General features: G+C 47.9%; 1 protein-coding gene across 1 annotated transcript in view; it reads right to left on the bottom strand.

The window, feature by feature from the left end:
• Positions 1-8,717: 8,717 nt before the first annotated feature.
• LOC115473702 (relaxin receptor 1-like) overlaps positions 8,718-25,024 on the bottom strand; it is a 106,151-nt gene continuing 89,844 nt past the window's right edge. The window contains exons 14-18 of the mRNA XM_030208741.1: positions 24,446-24,517; positions 20,920-21,149; positions 17,195-17,605; positions 14,363-14,578; positions 8,718-9,729 (exon numbers count right to left, since the gene is read on the bottom strand). Coding sequence (XP_030064601.1) covers positions 9,542-9,729; positions 14,363-14,578; positions 17,195-17,605; positions 20,920-21,149; positions 24,446-24,517 — 1,117 coding nt within the window. The 3' untranslated portion in view covers positions 8,718-9,541. The remainder of the gene's footprint in view (positions 9,730-14,362; positions 14,579-17,194; positions 17,606-20,919; positions 21,150-24,445; positions 24,518-25,024) is intronic.

Here is a 25,024-nt window from a genome sequence, read left to right as displayed (position 1 = left end):
GACCTTGACTGTTGCTTTCTGCAACGTTTTCTTACGGAAACAAAAAGCCTTGACTGCTTAGTAAGAACAGGCAGCGCCCTGCATGAGAGAAGCTCACAGCGATGTGGAAAAGCCGCCTGTCACCCTCATTTCAGTGACACTTGTTGCCTCTGGCGGCTTCCTCCTACCCTTGTCCACATGGATGTTTGGGGAGCAGTTTTGCTCTGTCCCTTAACGCTTTGTCTTACAGCTTCCACAGGCTCTCGTTTCCATTTTTTTAATTTGATGTGAAAGTGTGTTTGATGCTCTGTATCCTCGGCACTGAAGGGCCTGTCTTCCCCTTCCTGGGGTGGTGCCCATGAAATACCAGGTGCAGTTGGTCTATATAACAGTCATAATCTCTGGGGTGAAGGTGGGGGGGAATCAGAGGGACAAATCCACGCCAGTCGTGGTACCCAATCCTGACCATTCCATCACACACGTACACAGGCCGATACATCCACACAGAAGCACCCATAGACTCGTACTGTAATATGTACGCACCCCCACACACATATCAGGGGTGTAGCTACGTGGGGCCATGGGGCCTGGGCCCCCCAGATTTGGCCCTGGCCCCCGCCAGCCCTTTCGACTCCCCCCTTCCCACTGCCGTTAACCCTCCCCCGCCGCCGCCATTGGGTACCTGTGCTGGTGGGGGACTTGGGGGAGGGTTGGCGGCTGTGTGAAGGGAGGGGTGGGGGGGTCCATGCCGCTGGGGGGGGGGGCTAAAATGGGCCCCGTCACCTCAGTCTCTGGCCCTCCCCTCCCGCTGAAGTCTGGCTATGCCCCTGACACATATACTGTGATATGTGCGATTCCCACTGAAGCTGCTTGTGACCTTGGGCAACTCACTTAACCCTTCATTTTACCCCAGGTACAGAACTTAGATTGTGAGCCCCCTGGGGACAGAGAAAGTACCTGCGTAAAATGTAGTGCTATAGAAATGATTAGTAGTCATAGTACACACCCACCCCCTACACACATAGACCTGTACTGTAATATATGTGTGCACATCAGGGGTGTAGCCAGACTTCGGTGGGAAGGGGGTCCGGAGCCCGAGGTGAGGGGGCACATTTTAGCCCCCCCCCGGCACCGCCGACCCCCTCCCCGCCGCCTCCACCACCTTTGACCCCCCCCTCCAGCGCCAACCCTTTCAACCCCCTCTTCCCCCCACCACCAACCCTCCCCTGCCATCGGGTACCTTTGCTGGTGGGGGTCCCCAACCCCTGCCAGCCGAAGTCCTCTTCTCCGGCGCTGCCGCGTTGCTGATCTCCGGCACGGCCGCGTTGCTGATCTGCAAGGGCAGACTTCTGTTTCTGTGAAGGGATTGGTGACGGAAGGGGGGGTTGGAGGGGTTGGCGGCGGGGGGGGGGGGGGGGACAGAGCCAAATCTACAGGGGTCCATGGCCCCACATAGCTACGCCCCTGGTGCACATGCTCACACACACACACATGTAAATCCACAAACCTATACGCAGCACACACATCTGCAGAGACCCATAAACCCCACCACCACCACACACACCACACACACACCCATTCAGAAAAGCACCATGCCAGCTCTCAGCCCTTACATACAAGCATATTGTGTAAACGAGACCCAAGTCAAGGCCGTTGCCAGACCAGCTTGGGTCATCTTGGTAAAAACTGGATTACCAACCTCACTTGAAAGCAGTGGTGCAAGAGCACAACTTAGAAATTGTCCGTTTAGTTGTGAGGGCAAACATGGGACTGTAAACTAAATGCTATGTTTTTTTTTATATAAATAATGTACAGTTGGAGTATTAATATATAATGTGATTTTTTTTTGCTAAAGGACCAGTGCCAGATGGATAATGCACAGGATGTATTTTGTATTTAAGGTGTTTTAGTAACTTTAGCAGCCTGACTGACGCGGGACCGTTCCAGGCCCCATTGTACAAATGGTCTCATTTTCTGATGGGAGCAGGTAATCAGAATATGAAGAATTAAAACCTGATGTGCTATCTGCCAAGACTGACGTTTCATTTTTATCCAGTAAAAAAATAAGGAAACAAAGAGAACTGAGTAATTCAAAACACAAAGCCTGTCTCCTCTAGGACTAGAGGATTTAGGGGATGGACAGAGGGATACAGAGCCTGTCTCCTCTAGGACTGGAAGATCCAGGGGATGGACACAGGGATATAGAGCCCGTCACCTCTAGGACTAGAGGATTTAGGGGATGGACACAGGGATATAGAGCCTGTCTCCTCTAGGACTGGAAGATCCAGGGGATGGACACAGGGATATAGAGCCCGTCACCTCTAGGACTAGAGGATTTAGGGGATGGACACAGGGATATAGAGCCTGTCTCCTCTAGGACTGGAAGATCCAGGGGATGGACACAGGGATATAGAGCCCGTCACCTCTAGGACTAGAGGATTTAGGGGATGGACACAGGGATATAGAGCCCGTCACCTCTAGGACTGGAAGATCCAGGGGATGGACACAGGGATATAGAGCCCGTCACCTCTAGGACTAGAGGATTTAGGGGATGGACACAGGGATATAGAGCCCGTCACCTCTAGGACTGGAAGATCCAGGGGATGGACACAGGGATATAGAGCCCGTCACCTCTAGGACTGGAAGATCCAGGGGATGGACACAGGGATATAGAGCCCGTCACCTCTAGGACTGGAAGATCCAGGGGATGGACACAGGGATATAGAGCCAGTCACCTCTAGGACTGGAAGATCCAGGGGATGGACACAGGGATATAGAGCCCGTCACCTCTAGGACTAGAGGATTTAGGGGATGGACACAGGGATATAGAGCCTGTCACCTCTAGGACTGGAGGGCTCAGGGAATGGAGTTAGAAAACAAGAAGGGATTTGCTCTACAAGATTGTATATGAAGCAGAAGAAAGAAACACAGTTCCTTTGGTGGTGTTTCAAAGCTCCCAGGATTTACAATCCAGTGCCTGATATGGCCATGTTTCACCAACAATACAGGCCGCGTCAGGAGTTAACTAATACTGTAACACTGAACATAAAAACACATCAATAAAGAATTCTATATATATATATATACACATGTCAATGAATAAAAACAAATACCTGGAGTCAGGGGATGGACACAGGGATACAGAGCTTGTCACCTCTAGGACCGGAGAGCTTAGGGAATGGGGTTAGAAAACAAGAAGGCAACCAGTCTACCAGAGCAGACCGTAGTAAGAACAACAGTTTCACTAGTGTTTCAAAGCTCCCCTGGTTTATAATCCAATGCCCGACATGGTCATATTTTGCCAACACTACAGGCTGTGTCAGGACAACTAAACTGTGACACTGAGCATAAAAACATCAATAAAGAATTCAATAAATATAAACCTGTCTAAAAAGAAAAATGTATACCTTGTGTCAGAAAGATTTCTAAATATGTTTTAATTAAGACAATAAGTAATTAAAACACCAGCTAAATGAATATATAAAACAAGAAGTTGGATTTGATGTAACCAGTAGCATAAATGAGGATGGGTTACCCAGCTGGTGTAAAACAACAAACTTCACCAGTTCTGATTACCACTGAAAAACAAGTAAAATGTAATTGAATTAGAATCACTTGAACAAAGTGATCATAAATGGTGGAGCCACTATAATCACCTCCTCCCAAAGAGCAAATCTGAAAGAAATGAAAATGAATCTGTGAACGTACATGTCTCTGCCTGGGTCCGTTTCATACCATGAAAACAAACTTGCTGTGACAACCTACCTTAAATGTTGCAGTCGTATGCATATGTATAACCTGCCTCAGAAAAAAATAAAGGTACGTTGAAAAACATGTATAAGCTCTTCCAAACCGCACAGAGGCTGTTATCCAGTCTTTAAAATTGTGAGAATTGCAATGTGAAAAAATAAAATAGAAAGGGACTCGATATACTGCCTTTCTATGGTTTTTGCAACTACAGTGGGGGAAATAAGTATTTGATCCCTTGCTGATTTTGTAAGTTTGCCCACTGACAAAGACATGAGCAGCCCATAATTGAAGGGTAGGTTATTGGTAACAGTGAGAGATAGCACATCACAAATTAAATCCGGAAAATCACATTGTGGAAAGTATATGAATTTATTTGCATTCTGCAGAGGGAAATAAGTATTTGATCCCTCTGGCAAACAAGACCTAATACTTGGTGGCAAAACCCTTGTTGGCAAGCACAGCGGTCAGACGTCTTCTGTAGTTGATGATGAGGTTTGCACACATGTCAGGAGGAATTTTGGTCCACTCCTCTTTGCAGATCATCTCTAAATCATTAAGAGTTCTGGGCTGTCGCTTGGCAACTCGCAGCTTCAGCTCCCTCCATAAGTTTTCAATGGGATTAAGGTCTGGTGACTGGCTAGGCCACTCCATGACCCTAATGTGCTTCTTCCTGAGCCACTCCTTTGTTGCCTTGGCTGTATGTTTTGGGTCATTGTCGTGCTGGAAGACCCAGCCACGACCCATTTTTAAGGCCCTGGCGGAGGGAAGGAGGTTGTCACTCAGAATTGTACGGTACATGGCCCCATCCATTCTCCCATTGATGTGGTGAAGTAGTCCTGTGCCCTTAGCAGAGAAACACCCCCAAAACATAACATTTCCACCTCCATGCTTGACAGTGGGGACGGTGTTCTTTGGGTCATAGGCAGCATTTCTCTTCCTCCAAACACGGCGAGTTGAGTTCATGCCAAAGAGCTCAATTTTTGTCTCATCTGACCACAGCACCTTCTCCCAATCACTCTCAGCATCATCCAGGTGTTCACTGGCAAACTTCAGACGGGCCGTCACATGTGCCTTCCGGAGCAGGGGGACCTTGCGGGCACTGCAGGATTGCAATCCGTTATGTCGTAATGTGTTACCAATGGTTTTCGTGGTGACAGTGGTCCCAGCTGCCTTGAGATCATTGACAAGTTCCCCCCTTGTAGTTGTAGGCTGATTTCTAACCTTCCTCATGATCAAGGATACCCCACGAGGTGAGATTTTGCGTGGAGCCCCAGATCTTTGTCGATTGACAGTCATTTTGTACTTCTTCCATTTTCTTACTATGGCACCAACAGTTGTCTCCTTCTCGCCCAGCGTCTTACTGATGGTTTTGTAGCCCATTCCAGCCTTGTGCAGGTGTATGATCTTGTCCCTGACATCCTTAGACAGCTCCTTGCTCTTGGCCATTTTGTAGAGGTTAGAGTCTGACTGATTCACTGAGTCTGTGGACAGGTGTCTTTCATACAGGTGACCATTGCCGACAGCTGTCTGTCATGCAGGTAACGAGTTGATTTGGAGCATCTACCTGGTCTGTAGGGGCCAGATCTCTTACTGGTTGGTGGGGGATCAAATACTTATTTCCCTCTGCAGAATGCAAATAAATTCATATACTTTCCACAATGTGATTTTCCGGATTTAATTTGTGATGTGCTATCTCTCACTGTTACCAATAACCTACCCTTCAATTATGGGCTGCTCATGTCTTTGTCAGTGGGCAAACTTACAAAATCAGCAAGGGATCAAATACTTATTTCCCCCACTGTACATTCAAAGCGGTTTACATAGTATATACAGATACTTATTTATACCTGGGGCAATGGAAATTGAACCCAGTTCCCCAGGATCAAAGTCTACTGCACTAACCTCTAGGTTACTCCATCACTCCAAATCTGTTTGTTAAAAAAATGGTTAAAAACCAGAAGCAAAATATGAAAAAAAAGTCCTGAGATGTTTGCCATTCCATAACCACCAAAATCGTTGTAAAATTATAAGTAAAAACATCTCAAAAACACTTAAAAGCTTTTAAAACGTGGTGGAATACATTGAGATTGATTCTACGTGTTCCAATGATGTCACTGGTCCAGTGACATCATGAATGCATTCCAACCACACAAGAAGCCTCAGCGACCTAAAGCTTTCATTAAAAGTGTGTGGAACATCATAAAAAGTTCTTAAAACAAATGAGAACATCTTAAAAACATTGTATGCACATCTAAACTAATACTTATATATACACAATTTGTAAAACAGGAAATGTTAAAATCCTGATGAAGATTCTGAGTAAACCATTCTCTGAACGTAGATAAAACATCCTATGAAGACCAAACGTTCTAAATCTAACAAAATCCATTGACGTGAACAAAATATGTGTAAAACACTTGTCCACTGTTAAAAAGTGCTGAAACCAGCAAATTCATATTGAACAACAGCAAAAGTCCCATAAAAAATGACCCGACTTAATCTATGAGCCCATCCCATACCACCCCTTCCTCCCTTACCTCTACCTCCCCTACCCATTTCACTTATCTCAACCTATTCTAAGCAACCACATCTTACCTCTACCATTCTACAGCTGTGTTCTTTTTATGATACTTTGTAACCCATACTACGTAAGCCGCACTGAACCTGCTATCGAACAGGAAAAAGTGGGGTATAAATGAAACAAATAAAAAAAGAAATCAGAATAACAGAAAGAAGAGGCTTCATAAAAAAAAAAACAGCAGCAGCATCATAGAACGACTGAAAAGTCGATACCTTGATTCAGTCCAAATGGAGAAATAGTATTAAAATCATGGATGAACTGCTGCTCAGTTTGTAAAACCAACCTATCCAGGTCCCCGCCTCTCCATGAGGGGCGTGGAGTACATCCTTCCATTCAAAGATCTGTTCCTTACAATACATGATTAAAGGCTTCATTCCCCTTTTTTGAAGGCTCCTGGTACTACAGTGACATCATTGGAACACATAGAATCAATCTCAATGTATTCCACCACGTTTTAAAAGCTTTTAAGTGTTTTTGAGATGTTTTTACTTATAATTTTACAACGATTTTGGTGGTTATGGAATGGCAAACATCTCAGGACTTTTTTTTTCATATTTTGCTTCTGGTTTTTAACCATTTTTTTAACAAATAGATTTGGAGTGATGGAGTAACCTAGTGGTTAGTGCGGTAGACTTTGATCCTGGGGATCTGGGTTCGATTCCCACTGCAGCCTCTTGTGACCTTGAGCAAGTCAATTAACCCTACATTGCCCCAGGTATAAATAAGTACCTGTATATACTATGTAAACCGCTTTGAATGTAGTTGCAAAAACCATAGAAAGGCAGTATATCGAGTCCCTTTCTATTTTATTTTTTCACATTGCAATTCTCACAATTTTAAAGACTGGATAACAGCCTCTGTGCGGTTCGGAAGAGCTTATACATGTTTTTCAATGTACCTTTATTTTTTTCTGAGGCAGGTCATACATATGCATACGACTGCAACATTTAAGGTAGGTTGTCACAGCAAGTTTGTTTTCATGGTATGAAACGGACCCAGGCAGAGACACATGTACGTTCACAGATTCATTTTCATTTCTTTCAGATTTGCTCTTTGGGAGGAGGTGATTGTAGTGGCTCCACCATTTTTGATCACTTTGTTCAAGTGATTCTAATTCAATTACATTTTACTTGTTTTTCAGTGGTAACCAGCACTGGTGAAGTTTGTTGTTTTACACCAGCTGGGTAACCCATCCTCATGTGTGCTACTGGTTACATCAAATCCAACTTCTTATGGGATTTGAAGTAGTTCTTGTTTTATATATTCATTTAGCTGGTGTTTTAATTATTCGCATTGGCGTTTACTAAGCTCTTCTAGTCCTGAGTCAGTCTGTTCACTTTTAATGGGCTGTCTTGGCAATGCCGCCCAGAAGCCATTAGTGTGGGCTTAGTAAACAGACTCCTTATTGTCTTAATTAATTATTTATTTAGAAGTGTTTTTGATACCAGGTATATGTTTTTGTTCATAGAGATGCATATATTTACTAAATCCTTTATTGATGTGTTTTTATGTTCAGTGTTACAGTTTTAGTTGCTCCTGATGCAGCCTGTATTGTTGGCAAAACGTGGCCTTGTCGGGCATTAGAGTGGAAATCCTGGGAGCTCTGAAACACCAATAAAGGAACTGTTTTTCTTCATACAGTCTGCTTCTTTCTTCTGTTCGAGGAATACAGATTTTGTCATTGCTGGGACAGGAGAGCTTAGGGGATGGACACAGGGATACACAGCCTGTCACCTCTAGGACTGGAGGGCTCAGGGGATGGACACAGGGTCTGTCACCTCTAGGGCTGGGGGTTCAGGGGATGGACACAGGGATACAGAGCCTGTCACCTCTAGGACCAGAGGACTGAGAGGTTCTTTTCTGGACTGTGGCCTGATTATTGTGGGGCTCTTGGGCTGTCTGTTCTCAGTTCCCCATGAATTTGCATCTGGTAGTGTTTGTTGCACAGATTCACGTCTAGTGTGACAGTGAAAACACTAGTGAGGTGGGAACTTTTATTCCTGGTGCTTGTTTTATCCATTTATTTCTCATTGTTATATACCTGCTCCCTGTGGGTCCTGGAATTCTATGGAGCTTCATTATCCCCTTCCTTCTGTCCTCCCCTCCCCTCCCCCCTATCATAATATTGTTGTTCTGCCCCCCCTTTCCCCCTAATTTTCGCTGTTATGTCCTCTTCCTTTCTCTCACGTCCTTTCTTTCTATTTTGTATCTCTCTTTATTAGATTGTGAGCTGCCATGATGGCATCCCGAGGGCGGGATAAGAAATTCTAGATAGACTTGGACATCACCGTCCTCTTTTTTGTGCACAGAGATACAGTAGTGATTTGGTTAGGGGCTGCTGGTACCTAGGATTGCATCACATGGGTGACAGGAGAAAGAAACCATAGAGCAAGAAAGAAACAAGGCAGAATATTGATCTCTTTATTCCAGTCTCAGGTTTTATAATTGTAAAGATTTTGGGGTGTCAGTAAAAAGTACAAGTAATCGATGCAAGCAAGACTGTGGGGAAGTAATGCACAGAAGCCCAGTCCTTTCCAAAGTGGACAGTTCGGTCCCTCATGTAACCTGGCCCTGGGTCTTCCTGGCTGCCCCTTGTGAAGTACATTGTCCTCAGTTTAGAAGAGCTGACCACTACCCCCCCCCCCCCCCCTGCTTTCTGGTACTAATGTCCTTACTGGCCTTGGTGTTGCATTCTCCTAGACCTGGGCCACTTTTTGTCCACAGTGCTGGCCGTGGTTTTAGTGGTCATCGTCCCCCTGCCCTGCAGAATTTAGTCCCTGACTCCATCTGGAAGTCTCATACCTGGAGTCATTTTTGAAATGCTTATTACCAGACAAAATGAGGTGCTTTTCCCATTCAAGGAAGTTGAAATGCTCAAAGTAACCAGGTGTGACGTTTTCTAGCACGTGCTCTTAAAGTCCTTTTTGTTGTTCCAAAGATGACGCACAAGGCCGGTTAATACCCCTATGCCATGGGGTGACTGAGGAAGTACAGCTTCACCTGTACTCCTCCAACCATCCAGGTCGTTTTTGGCTTCAGTCACCAGACACAGTGTCTCTCCTTCCTCCCCTGTCTCCTGTCCGTGAGCAGTGTAAACATAACTGCTGCAAGGTGACAGCTTGGCATCACTGGCGCCCAGCTCCTTCAGACAGAGGGCAGCGTGGAGCTAGCAGCAGTGTCTGAGCCAATCCCTGCCTCATGCGGGAGATGGGTGGCCTCCGTGGGGTGCCGTTATTCAGTAGTGTTGGTGTGGATGGAAACGAGCGTGAAGCTCATTTTGCTTTCCAGCTGGCGCTGCTTCCGCTTCAGACCTTGCTTTAACCTCTCCAGGAAGGACGGTGTGGTGAGGGTGTACAGGATGGGGTTCAGAGCACTGTTGATGGGCAAGATGAAAATGACCACCCAGGAGGTCACTGTACCTGTTCCACAAGAAAAGACATTTAATAAGGAAACTTTGAGAGGGACCCACTAGATAGCACAGTTATGCAGAGCAAGACCTTCAGGGAGAGTTCCGAAATCAATTAAGTGAGCTTTTAAGCAGGGAAAGAGAGCAATGAAGTGTCTGTTTAACTGTTGAAACTGAAGCAAGCTGAAGGTGCAGGAGAGCCAGAGATGGACCATCACTGCTGGAGAACATGTAGCCACACATTGTTCTTTTAACCTGCCTCTGAATTGCCACTGTGAAGCACAGGGCACAGAGTGACACATTAGGCCTGGCTCTGGGCAAGTCACGTAACCCTCCATTGCCCCTGGTACAAAATAAGTAGCTGAATATATGTAAAAGTGCTTTGAATGTAGTTGCAAAACCTCAGAAAGGTGGTATATCAAGTCCCATTTCCCTTTCCCTATTTGAGATTCTACATGGAATGTTAATGTTGCTATTCCACTAGCACCATTCCATGTAGAAGCCTGCCCTTGCAGATCAGCAATGCGGCCGCGCAGGCTTCTGATTCTGTGAGTCTGACGCCCATCCACTTTCCCTCCAGGCCCGCCCATCCAACATCCTGCTGCTGTCGCTGCCTTTTCTCCCGCGGCTCCACCGGGTCCGGGAAGCAGCGTTGCCTGCCTACCTTTTAAAATAATTCGTCTCCCCAGGCTCCGCTGCATTTACTTCTTCGCCCGTCGCAAAGCGCTGCCATTCGCACAGGCAGCTCTGCTCCCCTTTGCTGCGTCCATCTGGCCCTACATATCCACTACAGGAAGTGGCTCAGAGAGGGCTGGATAGACGCGGCAAAGGGGAGTGGAGCTGCCTATGTGAACGACAGCACTTTGCAACAGGCGAAGAAGTAAATGCAGCGGAGCCTGGGGAGACGAATTATTTTAAAGGGCAGGCAGGCAGGCAACGCTGCTTCCCGCCACGCTGGTGACTGGCGCGGGGATGAGACTTCTCAAGCCTTGGGGGCCTCCAGAAGATTCTTCAGCTGGCAGGGCCCGGCGATCCCCGCCAATCCAGGTATTTATCCTTACGGGAGGGGGATGGACAGAGAGGAAATATGTGGGTCATGCCCACCCAGTCCACCCCCAGGCCCACCCAAAAATTGAGGTCTGGCTACGCTACTGCTGAGCTTGTAAGACCTAGTTGCTTAAACTAAGGTACAATTTAAATACCAACGAGGGGCACATGGTGAAGTCAAGCCAATGAGCTTTCAGTCACAGAGCGAGACAGAATGACATTAATCTAAAACGGGAGTGAGGGAAGAGGAAAGCGAAGTGATGTGAACCTGGAAAGGTTTAAGTCAGGTACAGACTGGAGAGCATGAGGAAGAGGAGAGGACAGGAGGGATTAGGGTTACAGAGGTCTGGGGGTGTAAAAGAAAGAGATCCTCACACTGATGTGGCAGAGGTGGAACAGAGGGGGATGTGGTCTGCCACATGGCAAGCCTCAGTCATTAACTGTTCTATGTAGGATAACAAAACAAAAAAGTACCAGGGGCTTTCAAGAAGAGGGGAAAAATAAAACCTTTAATCATGTGTTTAGATAAGACAATCCTTGAATGGACCTGACACGGTCCGTGTTTTGGCGCCCAGCGCCTGCGTCAGGGGTCACGAAGTCTAGCAGAGTGAGTACAGCTGTAATTTATAATACAGAGCATGTGCTGGAAGCAATATACTTCACCACCTCGCTGTCCCTTCGCGTAAGATCACGCCAAGAGATACTCTCGTGAGCGAACTACACTTGGTAACGTAATCAGTGACATAGGAGCCAACATTTCAAAATTATTGGGGGTGCTAAGCCCAATGGAAATAACCGCTCCCTGGAAACATACAAGGAATTTTCTCAATATTGGGGGTGCTCAAGCACCCACAGAGTCGGCTCCAGTGATCAGTGAGTTAAACCAAAGGCAGTTCGCTCACGGGAGTATCTCTTGGCGTGATCTTACGTGAAGGGACAGCGAGGTGGTGAAGTATATTGCTTCCAGCACATGCTCTGTATTATAAATTACAGCTGTACTCACTCTGCTAGACTTCGTGACCCCTGACGCAGGCGCTGGGCGCCAAAACACGGACCGTGTCGGGTCCATTCAAGGATTGTCTTATCTAAACACATGATTAAAGGTTTTATTTTTCCTCTCTTCTTGAAGGCCCCTGGTACTTTTTTGTTTTGCTTTTTGGACTTTTGTTTGTACTTTGCTCCCTCTCTTTGCTACACGATGTAGGATAACAGCAGCACCCTGGCATCCACCAGGACTCTTAAAGTCACCTATGGTGAAACCAGACCTGCCCTCCCACCAGAGTGCCGGCATCTCCCGCTGAACAGCAGGAAATGCTTTCATTAAATGTCATCTCCTGCTGCCGCTGGTCTCGCAGGAGCAGGAAATGATGTTTTAAAAGGTGTCTCCTGCTGTCGCTGGAAAGGGAGGCTGTGCCGGGGCAGAATTCTGGTGGTTATGGGCAGAGCTGTGGATGGTTATGGGCGGAGCTACGGGTGGGTCTTGACCCCCTTGGCAGCTCTGTGAAACACAGACAACCTTTATATAGGAATAATATCTGAAGTTATTTTCCTTTGCAAAAAATGAGACTAATGTGCTCCAACCCCAGAGCTCATCACGACATTTTCAAATTCAACAAATTTCATCTTATTTCAGCATTGACATGAATCGGTCCAGGGCAGTCTAACATGGAAACTACTGGTCAAGTCTAACATTTTTGGGTATGGGATAAACACGGAGAATTTTCTCAGTTTGTGGCAGGGCAAGAGAAAGTAAACTGGTCAGACTCGATCCAGCTTATAAAGTTTCATCTGCTGTCATTTTCCTGTTTCTGTCCAGCTCTTGGCTAAGGCATATGACTCATTTCAAATTAAAAATAAGATACAACCTATGTATCTGCAAAATCATTAAGGCTATAGCTCCTGAATCCCTCGCCCTGGACTAAGGGCTCTGATGGTGATGCAGGAGATCCAGAGAATTGATAGGTGACTCTCTCTCATATGCTGGACACACAGACAGAAAGCCTTGAAATATCACTCTTCGGGTACAAAGTCGTAGATTTGATATACCCACCTTTCTGAGGTGCAACTAAAATGGTTTACATTTTTTTGAATATGCAGGTACTTTGTCCCTAGTTATAAGTACATAAGTATTGCCATACTGGGACAGATCGAAGGTCCATCAAGCCCAGTATCCTGTTTCCAACAGTGGCCAATCCAAGTCACAAGTACCTGGCAAGATCCCCAAAAAGTTCAATACATTTTATGCTGCTTATCCTAGATATAAGCAGTGGATTTTCCTCAAGTCCATCTTAATAATGGCTTCTGGACTTTTCTTTTAGGAAGCCGTCCAAATCTTTTTTTAAACCGCGCTAAGCTAACTGCTTTTACTATATTCTCTGTGAATGAATTCCAGAGTTTAATTATACGTTGGCTGACAATCTAATTTTTTTGTACCTTGGGCAATGGAGGGTTAAAGTGACTTTGCTCAGGGTCACAAGGAGCCACAGTGGGAATCAAACTCAGTTCCCCAGGTTCCAGAGATGCCAAGTTACCCAGTTCCAAGCTGGAGACGTTTTGACCAGTCCTGTTTGAACTTACATATCCAACCAATGTGGGATTTGTAGTAACTGATCCTGCCCATTGAGAGCAGTGCTGGAAGTCCCATAATGCACCAGGATGGGGGTGGTCAAAAATCCAGAACTGTCGCAAAATCTCCAGCCTGAAACTGGGTAACTTGGCATCTCTTGGTGTTTAACCGTTAGGCTACTTCTCTGTCATACAACAGTAGCAACAGTCATGTCCATGCAGACTTCGGCGGGAGGGGGTCCAGAGCCCAAGATGAGGGGACACATTTGAGCCCCCCCCCGGCACCACCGACCCCCCTGCCATTGTTGACCCCCACCGCCACCAACAACTTTAACCCCCCCCCCCCCCCGCTGATGACCCTCTCGACCCCCCTCCCGCCACCAACCCGCCCCTGCCGTCGCCTACCTTTGCTGGCGGGGGACCCCAACCCCCGCCAGCCGAGGTCCTCTTCTTCCTTCGTTCTGTTTCTGAGTCTGACGTCCTGCACGTTGTATGTGCAGGACGTCAGACTCACAGAAACAGAACGAAGCCTGGCAGATCAGCCAGCGAGGTCCTCTTCTTCCGGCGCAAGGCTTCGTTCTGTTTCTGTGAGTCTGACGTCCTGCACGTACAATGTACTCACAGAAACAGAACGAAGGAAGAAGAGGACCTCGGCTGGCGGGGGTCGGGGTCCCCCGCCAGCAAAGGTAGCAGATGGCGACGGCAGGTTGGTGGCAGGAGGGGAGTCCAGGGCGAAATCTCAAGACAGCAAACTGTAGGAGCCAACATTTCAGAATTAATTAAGAATCACTTATACTCCTACCCATCTACCAATCTAGGTGGGTGCCAAACACAATAGAAATGACTCCTTCCTGGACACAGGAAGGTGCTTGCTCAATATTGTGTGTGTGTGTGAGAGGTGGGGGGAGGGGCATAGCACCCCCTGGCACCTACAGAGTTGGCTCCAGTGGATGAGAGGACAGCATAGACTAGCTGGAAGTTGTTCTTAAAACTTAAACTTTCGCTCCTACTCCCACTGCCCCTCTCCTTCCCACCTGACACTTCCATCTGCATGAGTGAGATGGTTTTCAGCAGAAAGATAGGGATCCAGCAGAGGGCGTCAGTGAAGACAATGAAGAAAAATCGCTTGGCAATGGCCACCTCCCTTGACAGGACACTGCGCTCCACCGTCTTTGCGCCCGTTTTATGGATGGAGTAGAACATGCTGGTGTACGAGACAACAACGATGATGAACGCCAAGAGATTCAGACCTAGGGCAAGGAAAGCAGAAGACATCCTGAGCGTGAAAAAGGGTTGCAGGTGCAATAAGTAACGGATTTGTTATACTGCCTTTCTGTGGTGCAACCAAAGTGGTTTACACATTATATGCATACACTTTCTCTATTCCGCAGAAGTCTTGCAAGGTCACTGCTTGACATCTCGGCAGCCATTTTGAATTGGTGCCAGGAGAAAGACAGTCTGCAGATGCATCGGGCAGGAAAGGGGGGGGGGGCTCTTTCCTTCCCCGAAGAGGTAACTAGACCCACCGGGGCACCACACTAAGGTAGGGGAGGAGAGGGGTAGCGAATGGCGTCATGTGGGTGGAGGGAGGTTAGAACATTGGGGAGAGGATCTACATGGGGGGGGGGGGGGAGAGGGAATCTGGCTTTCTTTGGGGCGGAGCAAAGTGATAGGGGGCGGGACAGAGTATGATGGGGTGGGTGTGTGATAGGGGTGGGGTGGGCTGTGACAGGGGGCGGGGCATGTCCTCTTTTTTTCTTAGGGCAAATAAGGTAACCCTAGCTAAAAGTCTCAACTCTAGAACAAAATGGTGTTAAGGCAAAGCCTCCAGAGAATGGTTTGCAGTAATAAGGTACAAAATGAAGGCAGATAAAGACCATATGGCCCATCCAGTCTGCCCATCCATGTCATCTACAATCCCTTCCTCTCCCTTACAGATCCGTCCCAAGATTACTTGAATTCAGGTACAGTTGTCATCTCCTCCAGGAGGTTGTTCCATGAATTCATCCCTTTTGCGTGAAGAAGTATTTCCTCAGGTCAGTGGCGTTCCTGGACTCGATGGCACCCTGGGCGGAGCGCCGATGCGCCCCCCACCGGGTGCAACGCGCCCCCCGCCCCGCTAGATGACACCTCCCCCCTCCGGCGAAATGACACCCGCCCCCGGGTGCACGCCGCTGGGGGGGGGGTGCCGCGGCGTGCACCTGCTCCTTCGAGTTTGCTAAACTTTGTTTGTTCGCTGCAGCTCCCTCTGCCCCGGAACAGGAAGTAACTTGTTCCGGGGCAGAGGGAGCTGCAGCAAACGAACAAAGTTTAGCGAACTCGGAGGAGCAGGCGTGCGCCGCGGCACCACCCAGCGGCGTGCACCTGGGGTGGACCGCCCCCCCCCTTGGTACGCCACTGCCTCAGGTTACTTCTGAGTCTGTCCCCTTTCACCTTCATCCTATGCCCCTCATTCTGAAGCTTTTCTTCAATAGAAAGAGATTCTCCTGTGCATTTATGCAGTGGAGGTATTTAAATGTCTCTATCACATCTTCTCTCTCCCACAGAGCATCAACACGTTTAATATTCTGCCTTAGGTATGTGTGTTACTAGGCAATTGTCATGTAACTGAGAGGGCTTTCTTTTACTCAGGAGTACACTAGCAGAGTATCTTTCCTTACCTGAGAGTATAATGGTAGGAGATTTTCTGTTACTAGGGAGTACACTAGTAGGGTACCCATCCTCTTGCAGGAATATACTGTAGAGTACTTTCCTTTACTGAGTACTACACTAGCAGAGTATCCTTCCTTACCTCTACCTCTCCACCCTCATCTCTCCTTACACTCTTTCCCAGGAACTCCGTTCACTAGGCAAATCTCTTCTAATTGCACCCTTCTCTTCCATCGCTAACTCCAGACTCCGTTCCTTTTATCTCGCCGCACCTTATGCCTGGAAAAGACTCCCTGAGCCATTACGTCAAGCCCCATCCCTGGTCGCCTTCAAATCCGGGCTAAAGGCCTACCTGTTTGATGCTGCTTTTGATTCCTAACTTGTCACTTGCTCGTAACCTTCCTCTCTTCAATAATCCCCTTTTCCCTATGTGTCCTATCTGTCTGTCCTACCCTTATCCCTTATTTGTCCTGTCTGTCTGTCCTGATTTAGATTGTAAGCTCTTTTGGGCAGGGACTGTCTTTTCTTCATGTTCAATTGTGAAGCGCTGCGTACGACTGGTAGCGCTGTAGAAATGATTTGTAGTAGCAGGGGCGTATCTGGACTCGGACGGTAGGGGGGCCAGAGCCAGAGGGAGGGGGCACATTTTAGCCCCCCCCCCCGGCGCCACCGATCCCCCCCCCCCGCCATTTCCGGACCCCCCCTCGCCACCAATGACACCCTCCCCTGCTGCTGTACTTACCTTTGCTGGCGGGGGACCCCAACCCCCCCGCCAGCCGAGGTCCTCTCTTCCATGCAGGCTGCGCCGCTGCAAGTTTCAACGCTTCCTGTTCTTCTGAGTCTGACGTCCTGCACGTACAACGCGCAGGACGTCAGACTGAATTCCAAATTCTGAGTCTGACGTTCTGCACATTGTACGTGCAGGACGTCAGACTCAGAAGAACAGGAAGCGTTGAAACTTGCATCCTGCACGGAAGAGAGGACTTCGGCTGGCGGGGGCTTGGGGTCCCCCGCCAGCAAAGATCGGCGACGGGTTGGTGGCGGGCGGGAGAGGGAGGTGGAGAGGGTTTGTGGTAGGGGGGTCCAGGGTGAAATCTGCGGGGGCCCAGGCCCCTGTGGCCCCACGCAGATACGCCCCTGTGTAGTAGTACCTGGGAATATACTGGTACTGGACTTTCTTTTACTCAGGAGTACATTATCAGTGTATCTTTCCTTACCCAGGAATATACTAGTAGAATACTCTCTGGCTGCCTGCTTCTCTGTCACTTCAGACTGGAGGGGGAAACAGACCCCATTCCTGCCATAAAAGTTGCCAAATGCTTCCTGGCTGAAGAAGGGGATTATGCTGATGAGAAAGCCCAGTATCCAGATGGCAGTGAGAGTGGAAAGCATCTGCTTTTTCCCCACCCGGTGATGGCTGAAGGGGAAGACGATGCAGAAGAACTTCTCCAGGGTCATGTAGGTGAGCAGCATGACAGAAACCTCCGAGGACAGCATGGCCAGAAATCCAACCATCTTGCACTGGCTGCTCTCCATCCAGGCCTGTGCGTACTTGTTATATTCCCCGTGATACTTCAGGTCGTAGGCCCCGATCAAGAAAAGGTAGAAGCCCATCAGGCAGTCTGCACCTGCGTTGCCAAACAAGACAAAAATCAGATATTACTACTACTACTACTACTATTTAGCAATATGCTTTTAGGGAGGCTACGGAGGGTGAAAAGAGGGCCGTAAAAGGCCGTCAGGGTTCGGGGGGGGGGGGGGGGGGGGGGGGAGATTAGTCAGAGCTTTGGGATAACTGAAGGGGGACTTTTAACTCCTAACCTTTATTCACTTGTTCAGTACCCATGTCTGTTTTATGATTCCCACCTTAAGTAATTCCCTTATCGCTTATTTGTCCTGTTTGTCTGTCCTAATTAGATTGTAAGCTCTGTGGAGCAGGGACTGTCTCTTCATGTTCAAGTGTACAGCGCTGCGTATGTCTAGTAGTGCTATAGAAATGATAAGTAGTAATAGGAGTCTTTGGGATTCCGGAATCTTGCTACTCTCTGGGATTCTGCACAGAATGTTGCTACTCTTTGGGATCTTGAAACTCTTTGTCCTTATCCCTTATTTGTCCTGTTTGTCTGTCCTAATTAGACTGTAAGCTCTGTGGAGCAGGAACTGTCTCTTCATGTTCAAGTGTACAGCGCTGCGTACGTCTAGTAGTGCTATAGAAATGATAAGTAGTAATAGGAGTCTTTGGGATTCCGGAATCTTGCTACTCTCTGGGATTCTGCACAGAATGTTGCTATTCTTTGGGATTCCGGAACCTTGTTACTCTTTGGGATTCTGGAATCTTGCTACTCTCTGGGATTCCGGAATCTTGCTGCTCTTTGTCCTTATCCCTTATTTGTCCTGTTTGTCTGTCTTGATTAGATTGTAAGCTCTGTGGAGCAGGGACTGTCTCTTCATGTTCAAGTGTACAGCTTTGCATATGTCTAGTAGTGCTATAGAAATGATAAGTAGTAGTAGTAGTCTTTGGGACTCTGGAATCTTGCTACTCTTTGGGATTTCGGAATCTTGCTACTCTTTGTCCTTATCCCTTATTTGTCCTGTTTTGTCTGTCTTGATCAGATTGTAAGTTCGGTCAAGCAGGGACTGTGTCTTACATGTTCAGGGTACAGCACTGCATACGTCTAGCAGCGCTATAGAAATGATAAGTAATAGTAATAGTAGACTTCAGCAAGATTATGTGAGGGCTCAAGCCAGGTAACAAGAAAGAGCAATCAGGGTGGCCAAGGGAGCAGTCAGCATTACAGAAGGATTGTAGCAGTAGAACATGCCTGACAGTACAGAGATTTCTTGACCATTCTATGTGTATGTACGTTTGAATGTGTGAGGGAGAAGAGTAAAGAGTGAGGAAGGGAGCAATGGGGTAGTACACAGGGTTTGGGGGATATATATGTAGAGAGAGAGGGAGGGGAAGGGGGCAGTACATATAGCAGAGAGATTTGACGGACAGGGTGTGTGTGAATGATTTAAAATGCGTCTGGGGGGTAGGGGTGGGAATGGGTGTAGATTTACTTATTGTACCTATTACATATTGTAAGTTAACTGAAAACCATTTACATATCATACGCATTGGTGATATATCAAATAAGGCTGAAACTTGAAGCCCGGGGGTTGTGGTGCACCAAGACTGGAGAAGAGAGGCAGAAACAAGCTCCACAGACACTGACAGTACAAATAAGCAGCAAATAGATTGATTGGTTCAACAGCAACAGGAAGGAGGAGTTGCTGTCGCTCCTTTTTCACTCCTTGTTCCTGTTGCATAATCGTGAGGGTTGGACCTTCTCATTTTTTTGCTTGGCTTGATTGGTTCAAGTGAATGTATAGAAGAACATAAGAGTAGCCATACTGATGGGAGAGTCCAAAGAGTAGGGTGGATAGGCTCTTCCAAGTAATCAAGGGAGACGTCAATTGATGGGAGAGTCCAAAGAGTAGCGTAGATAGGCTCTTCCAAGTAATCAAGGGAGACGTCAATTCAACAAGGTGATCTTTATTGAAACAACTTAACAGACTCGACACAGCTGCTGTGTTTTGGTGTTGAGAGTCTCGTGTTGTTCGTGGTACAAAGGTAGACAAGGTTTCCAAAGCAACTTTGAATCAACACAGTAGATCCAAAGTCAGTAAAACATGCAAATAAACTTCTGTCGGCAAAGTGCTAGTATCCTGCTTCCACAGTTGCCAATCCAGGTCACAAGCACCTGGCAGAAACCCAATGTTTTTCTGTCCCTTTCTTTTAGGTGGGGGTATGCTCTTGAGACCAGACTTGTTTTGACAGCTTAAGTGCCCCCGACGCAGGCACATCTGTACCAAAACATGTCAGGCATCTAATATTAAAGGAACTGGATGTTAGTATCTATTAGCATCTGTTTTTATACTTGCTGGTTGAATAAATTAGATTGAGCCAATCAATCCATTTGCTGGTACAGTATAGAAATGAATGAATATAGGGCGTAGGGGGTGGGGATGGGGTTGTGGATGTTGTAACTTATAGTGCAGAGATTGATGACTATAGTGTGTAGAGGGAAATGGTATATACCAGTGGTTCCAAACCCGGTCCTGGCAGGGCCGCCGAGATTCCCAGACCCGGGCCTCCAAGGGGGGCCCGGCACCGGGGTTTCTCTCTTTCTCTCCTGCTCCTGATGGGACCCGGGTACTTACATCCTGACAGGAGCAGGAGAGAGAAAACTCCGGCGCTGGGCCCCCCCCCCCTTGAAGGCTGGGAAGGACCCAGAGGAGCAAACACAGCAGGCTGGGGGGTAGAAGAGATCTTCCTGCAGTGCTGCTCTTCTTCACAGTCTGCTGTATTGCCTTCCAAGCAGCTGATTTCCTCTCAGGCCGCGCATGCTCGGTTTTGAAAGCGAGCATGCGCGACCTGAGAGAAAAAGCAGCCGCAGGGGCAGGCCATGGGGGAGAGTGAAGAAGAGCAGCGCTGGAGGAAGGCTCTTCTGCTGGTGGGGCCTTGGGATCCCCGCCAGCCAAGGTATTGCAGTTGCGGTGGACTGCGGTGGGCGGGCAGGCGGAGTGGTGGCAGCGACAATCCTCGAGGGGGCGGCAGTGGTGGTAGTGGTGGCGATGATCCTGGGGAGGGGGGAGCAGGTCTGGTGGCAGCCCTGCCCCAGGCCTAGGTCAGTTTCTCAGTAGCCCTGGGTCATGCAGCGGAGGTGGTGCATGCAAATCTCTCTCGCAAATATTCATTGTGGAAATCCTGAAAACCTGACTGGCTGGGGGGCCTCCAGGACCGGGTTTATGCTATAACTTTCACTATATTCATCAATCTGAGTGTGCTGGGTAGGGGGTGGCGGTGGTATGCTCTAACTTAGAGCACAGAGATTTGATGGCTATAGCGTGCAAGGGGGTGGGGGTGGGGTTGTGGCGGTGGTGGACTGCGACTTACAGCACAGAGATTTGATGGAGAGGACGTGGCAGCAGTTCTCTGTGACAATGAAGGACCTCATGCAGATAACAAACAGGTTCCCGAAGCAGGTGACACAGGCCATGACCCAGACAGAGACTCGCAGGACAATGTTGGCCAGCAGGTTTTCGAAAGAAGAAATGCCATCGGTGTTGGGTTTGCAGCTCCGGATGTGCGGTGCGTAAGAGCAGTACTGGAACTTCTTAAAGTAACTGTGGACAGAGTTTAGAGAGAGACTTTTGACAAGAGTTACCAGACGGCTGGAGAGAAGGTTAGCATTTTTCAAACACCCCAATTGAACTAGGCTGGAGACACAATTACTGTAAAGTCTGGATTGTCAACCCAGTCCTCAAGATACACCCAGGATATCCACAATTTGTATAATATGGAGGTAGTGCATGCAAATTTATCTCACCCATATCCATAACCTGACTGTCTGGGTCTGTCCTAAGGGCTGGGTTGAGAACGTGTGATGCAGTGGTGTAGCTAGGTGGGGCCGTGGGGGCCTGGGCCCCCCTTCAAATTTCCTCTGGGCCCCTGGTTGGCTGGCGGAGGTCCCCAATCCCCACCAGCCAAGGTATTTGCGGTGGCGGTGGGTGGCAGAGGGGGGACGGCAGCGGAGGGGGCAGCAACCAAAATGTGCCCTCCCCCACCTTGGGCTCTGGGCCCCTCCCACCTCGAGGTCTGGCTACGCCCATGATGTGATGTAGAAAAAGCAGCAGCGTCCGGTCTGAGCCAGTAACTCAGTACTAGGGCTGTAGGCTGTGATGCAGAAGAGCAGGGGGCAGGGCTCCGGAGCCTGGCTTCTGTGTTCTGTGTGTTGGATTAACTGAGGTGGAAATATTCACAGCCCTTGCAGGTGGGGGACAGAGTTGAAACAGCAAACAACGCAATAAGGTGTAACTAGAAGAGGGGGAGGGGAGGTCAATATTTAGCCCGTGGAGGTAAGCAGTTTGCATGCTGCTTCCACCCACGGCTGACCTAATCTGGTTATTCAACGCTCAGTCATGCGCTTCTCCGGGCACTGAATAGCTGGCTATGTCTGCTGACCCGGAATTTAACCAGGCACCAGCTGATATTCTGACCAGTGTCTGGTTAACTCAGCACATACAGTTCAGACACCTGTTTTGCTATCCTAACTTAAGACCCGATGATCGATTCCCCTCGCTGTTCCGGAACAGCGCTGTAAAAATAATTCCCCACACTGTCCTGGTGTTAACTCCCCAATTAGCAGCGCTAATAACATGCAAATTTAGGCGTGTTATTATCGTTGATCATCAGGGGAAAGCACGGGAGGATTGTGCCTGGGTATGCGCTCAGGTACAATCCTCCCGCACTTACAGGTCCGGGCTGTAAAAAAAAAAAAAAAAAGCTCGGACCTGTCAAACATTCCAAGGGGTTGGAGGTCTGGTGGACCCCCCCCCCAAAGGCAAGGCCCTGGTGTCCTAGTGCCCCCTCAAGTCCCCACACCTCCCTTAAATGGTTTGGAAGCCCCGCCCAGTGCATCACGCCGCCATTTTGGAGACAGTGCTGGAATGAGGAGGGAGTTCCTCTGGCATCTAAAGGTAAGGGGGATGGAGAAGATTCGTGGCCACTAGACCACCTGGTGGGGGGGGGGGGGGGTCGTGCTACACCACCAGGTGTGGGCTAGAGGTCCGGTGACCTCCAGCCCTCTCCTCTGTTGGGGGGATGTTAGGGGGCTGGAGGTCGATCAGACCTCCAGTCCCCCCATGTCAGTGTCAAGGGGTGGGTATGGGGGCTTGGGGGGCACTAGGCCACCAGGACCTTGCCTTTAGGGGGATCGTGGGGTCCATGGGGACAGCCCGGGCTGCCTGGCATGGATGGGGGGGGGGGGATGAATAGTGTCATAACTCTAACACCAGCTTTGAGCTGGCGTAGGGTTAAGGCGCTATTCCGCTAGTAAGGTCAGAGCGCAGTGCTGTGATTATACAGGTGAAATACCGATGAGCTACATTTAAATGTAATTTAAATGAACTCTGCGGGTATTCCTTGTGGCACACTCGTGCTCGACCACCTCAGATCATACCACACTGGTAAATGCAGGAGCTAGTTCGGTGCTAGTGACCTCTAGTGCCCGCATTTACCTCTGATCATCGTGTTTTTAATGCATGTACTTAGCCAATTAACGATCTGAAAGTCGCTGCTAACCAGCTAAGTCGACCCTCTGCCCTAACTCCACCACTGACCTCCCCCTAACCTAGCTGATTAGAGGATGGCTAGTTAGCAGAAATATTCAGCAGTGCTACCTGGTTAAGAGCTGGTGGATATGAATTGGATGAGGTCTAATAAATTACTCTGGTTCGGGGACATACAGAAGGCTGCATCAGTTAATATCACTTTGTTGTCTGGGAACATTCTTCTGTTAGAGGACAGATCTAAAGTTTTAGGGGTAAATTTAGATTCTCAATTGTCTTTTGAGCTACATCTTAGGGAAATTCTTTTTTAATGTATTTAAATCAAGAGCTATAAGATCATTTCTGAGTTCTGGAAATTTTCGGGTTATTGTGCAGGCATTTCTAACAGCCTATTTTGATTATTGTAATTCCTTGTATAGCGCTATTAACGTGAATGTAAAGAAAATATGTAAAGAAAAAAACACTTTCTGAAAATCTAGATACACTACATCAACCGGCTCACCTTTATCCACCTGTTTATTCACACCTTCAAAGAAATGAAGCATATTTGTGAGGCAAGACTTCCCTCGGCTGAACCCATGCTGACTCTGTCCCATTAAACCATGTTTGTCTACGTGTTCTGTAATTTTATTCTTTATAATAATTTCCACTATTTTCTCCAGCACTGAAGTCAGGCTTACCAGTCTGTAATTTCCTGGATCACCCATGGAACACTTTTTAAAAATGGCGTTACATTGGCCACTCTCCAGTCTTCAGGTAGTACTGATGGTTTTTAGCGACAATTTGCAGATCGCTAAGACAGATTACTTCATACTTATGGTTTTGCAAAGCTTTAAAAAGCCACTTGTTTTCTTTGTATTGAGTTTTGAGTGTTTTTATTTTCACGTTCATATTGCACTGATTGAATTTTATATTGTGAATGTAATTCTCTTCTGTTAGAAGTGATTCTTAGTGTAATCCGCTTTGCAGCTGTTGTTAAAGGCGGAATATAAATGATGTAAATAGAATAGCTGCTACTATCAGTGGGTGGGTAGCTCAGCAGGGTTTAAAGAGGCAGAAGCCTCTCCTTTTGAATATCGACCCCATGGTGTACATAAATCAGGTCTGTGGCTCCTGCCTGAGGCCATTTACTGTGAAGACTACATGGAAGGGTTTGGAGGTTAAATACCCAGGTAAGTTGTGAATGAATGAGATTCAGGACCCCAAACAGCAGTAGGAACCTGTAAGGCCAGCCTCCCAACCCTCTAAAAAGAAAACCCTGACAACTCATCAATCAAAGGTCATGAGATGCCTAGGGAGGGGCTATAAGCACCCACTGATCCCCCTTCCTGGTCCATCTTCTTCTTACTTACATGTGGGAGAGATTCACGACCTTGGCAAACATGCGATTCTGGATGTTTGGAATTTCCAATCCTTCAAGACTCCTACAACAGAAACAGAAACACAATTAGATTCTTTAAGTGCTGCCACCTCCCAATTCCCTAAACATCTGTGCAGCAAGGCCAAAGGTGAGAATGGGTGTGTCCAGTGGTGTGCTGGAGCAGGCTCTCATAGGCTCGCGAGAGCCATTTGTTAAGTTTGTAAGAATTTTGGGAGCTGGTTGTTAAAGTAGGCCTCCCCATAGCTATTCTAACAACTGACTCCCAAAATGTGGGCTTGGGTCCCCTCCTGAATTCTCTTTTACTTTGCTGGCAGTGATGCTGGCCCCACCAGCCAAGTAAATAGACTGCTGCTGCTCCCTGCTCCTTGTTTCTGACTCTGAGCATCAGGCTGGGACTTTTCATGCAAGCACAAGAAGGTTCCATCATGCTGCTCAGAAACAAGCAGCAGAGAATGGTGGCAGTCCATTTATTGGCTGGTGGGGCTTGACAAAGGTATGCCTAGCGTGCCCGCACAAGGGAGGGGAGAGAGAGGCATGTATTCCCCCCCCC

This window comes from Microcaecilia unicolor, chromosome 7 (genome assembly GCF_901765095.1).
Source record: "Microcaecilia unicolor chromosome 7, aMicUni1.1, whole genome shotgun sequence".
NCBI lineage: Eukaryota > Metazoa > Chordata > Amphibia > Gymnophiona > Siphonopidae > Microcaecilia > Microcaecilia unicolor.
Note: the sequence above shows the minus strand (reverse complement) of the source record. Positions and strands in the feature narration are given on the sequence as shown.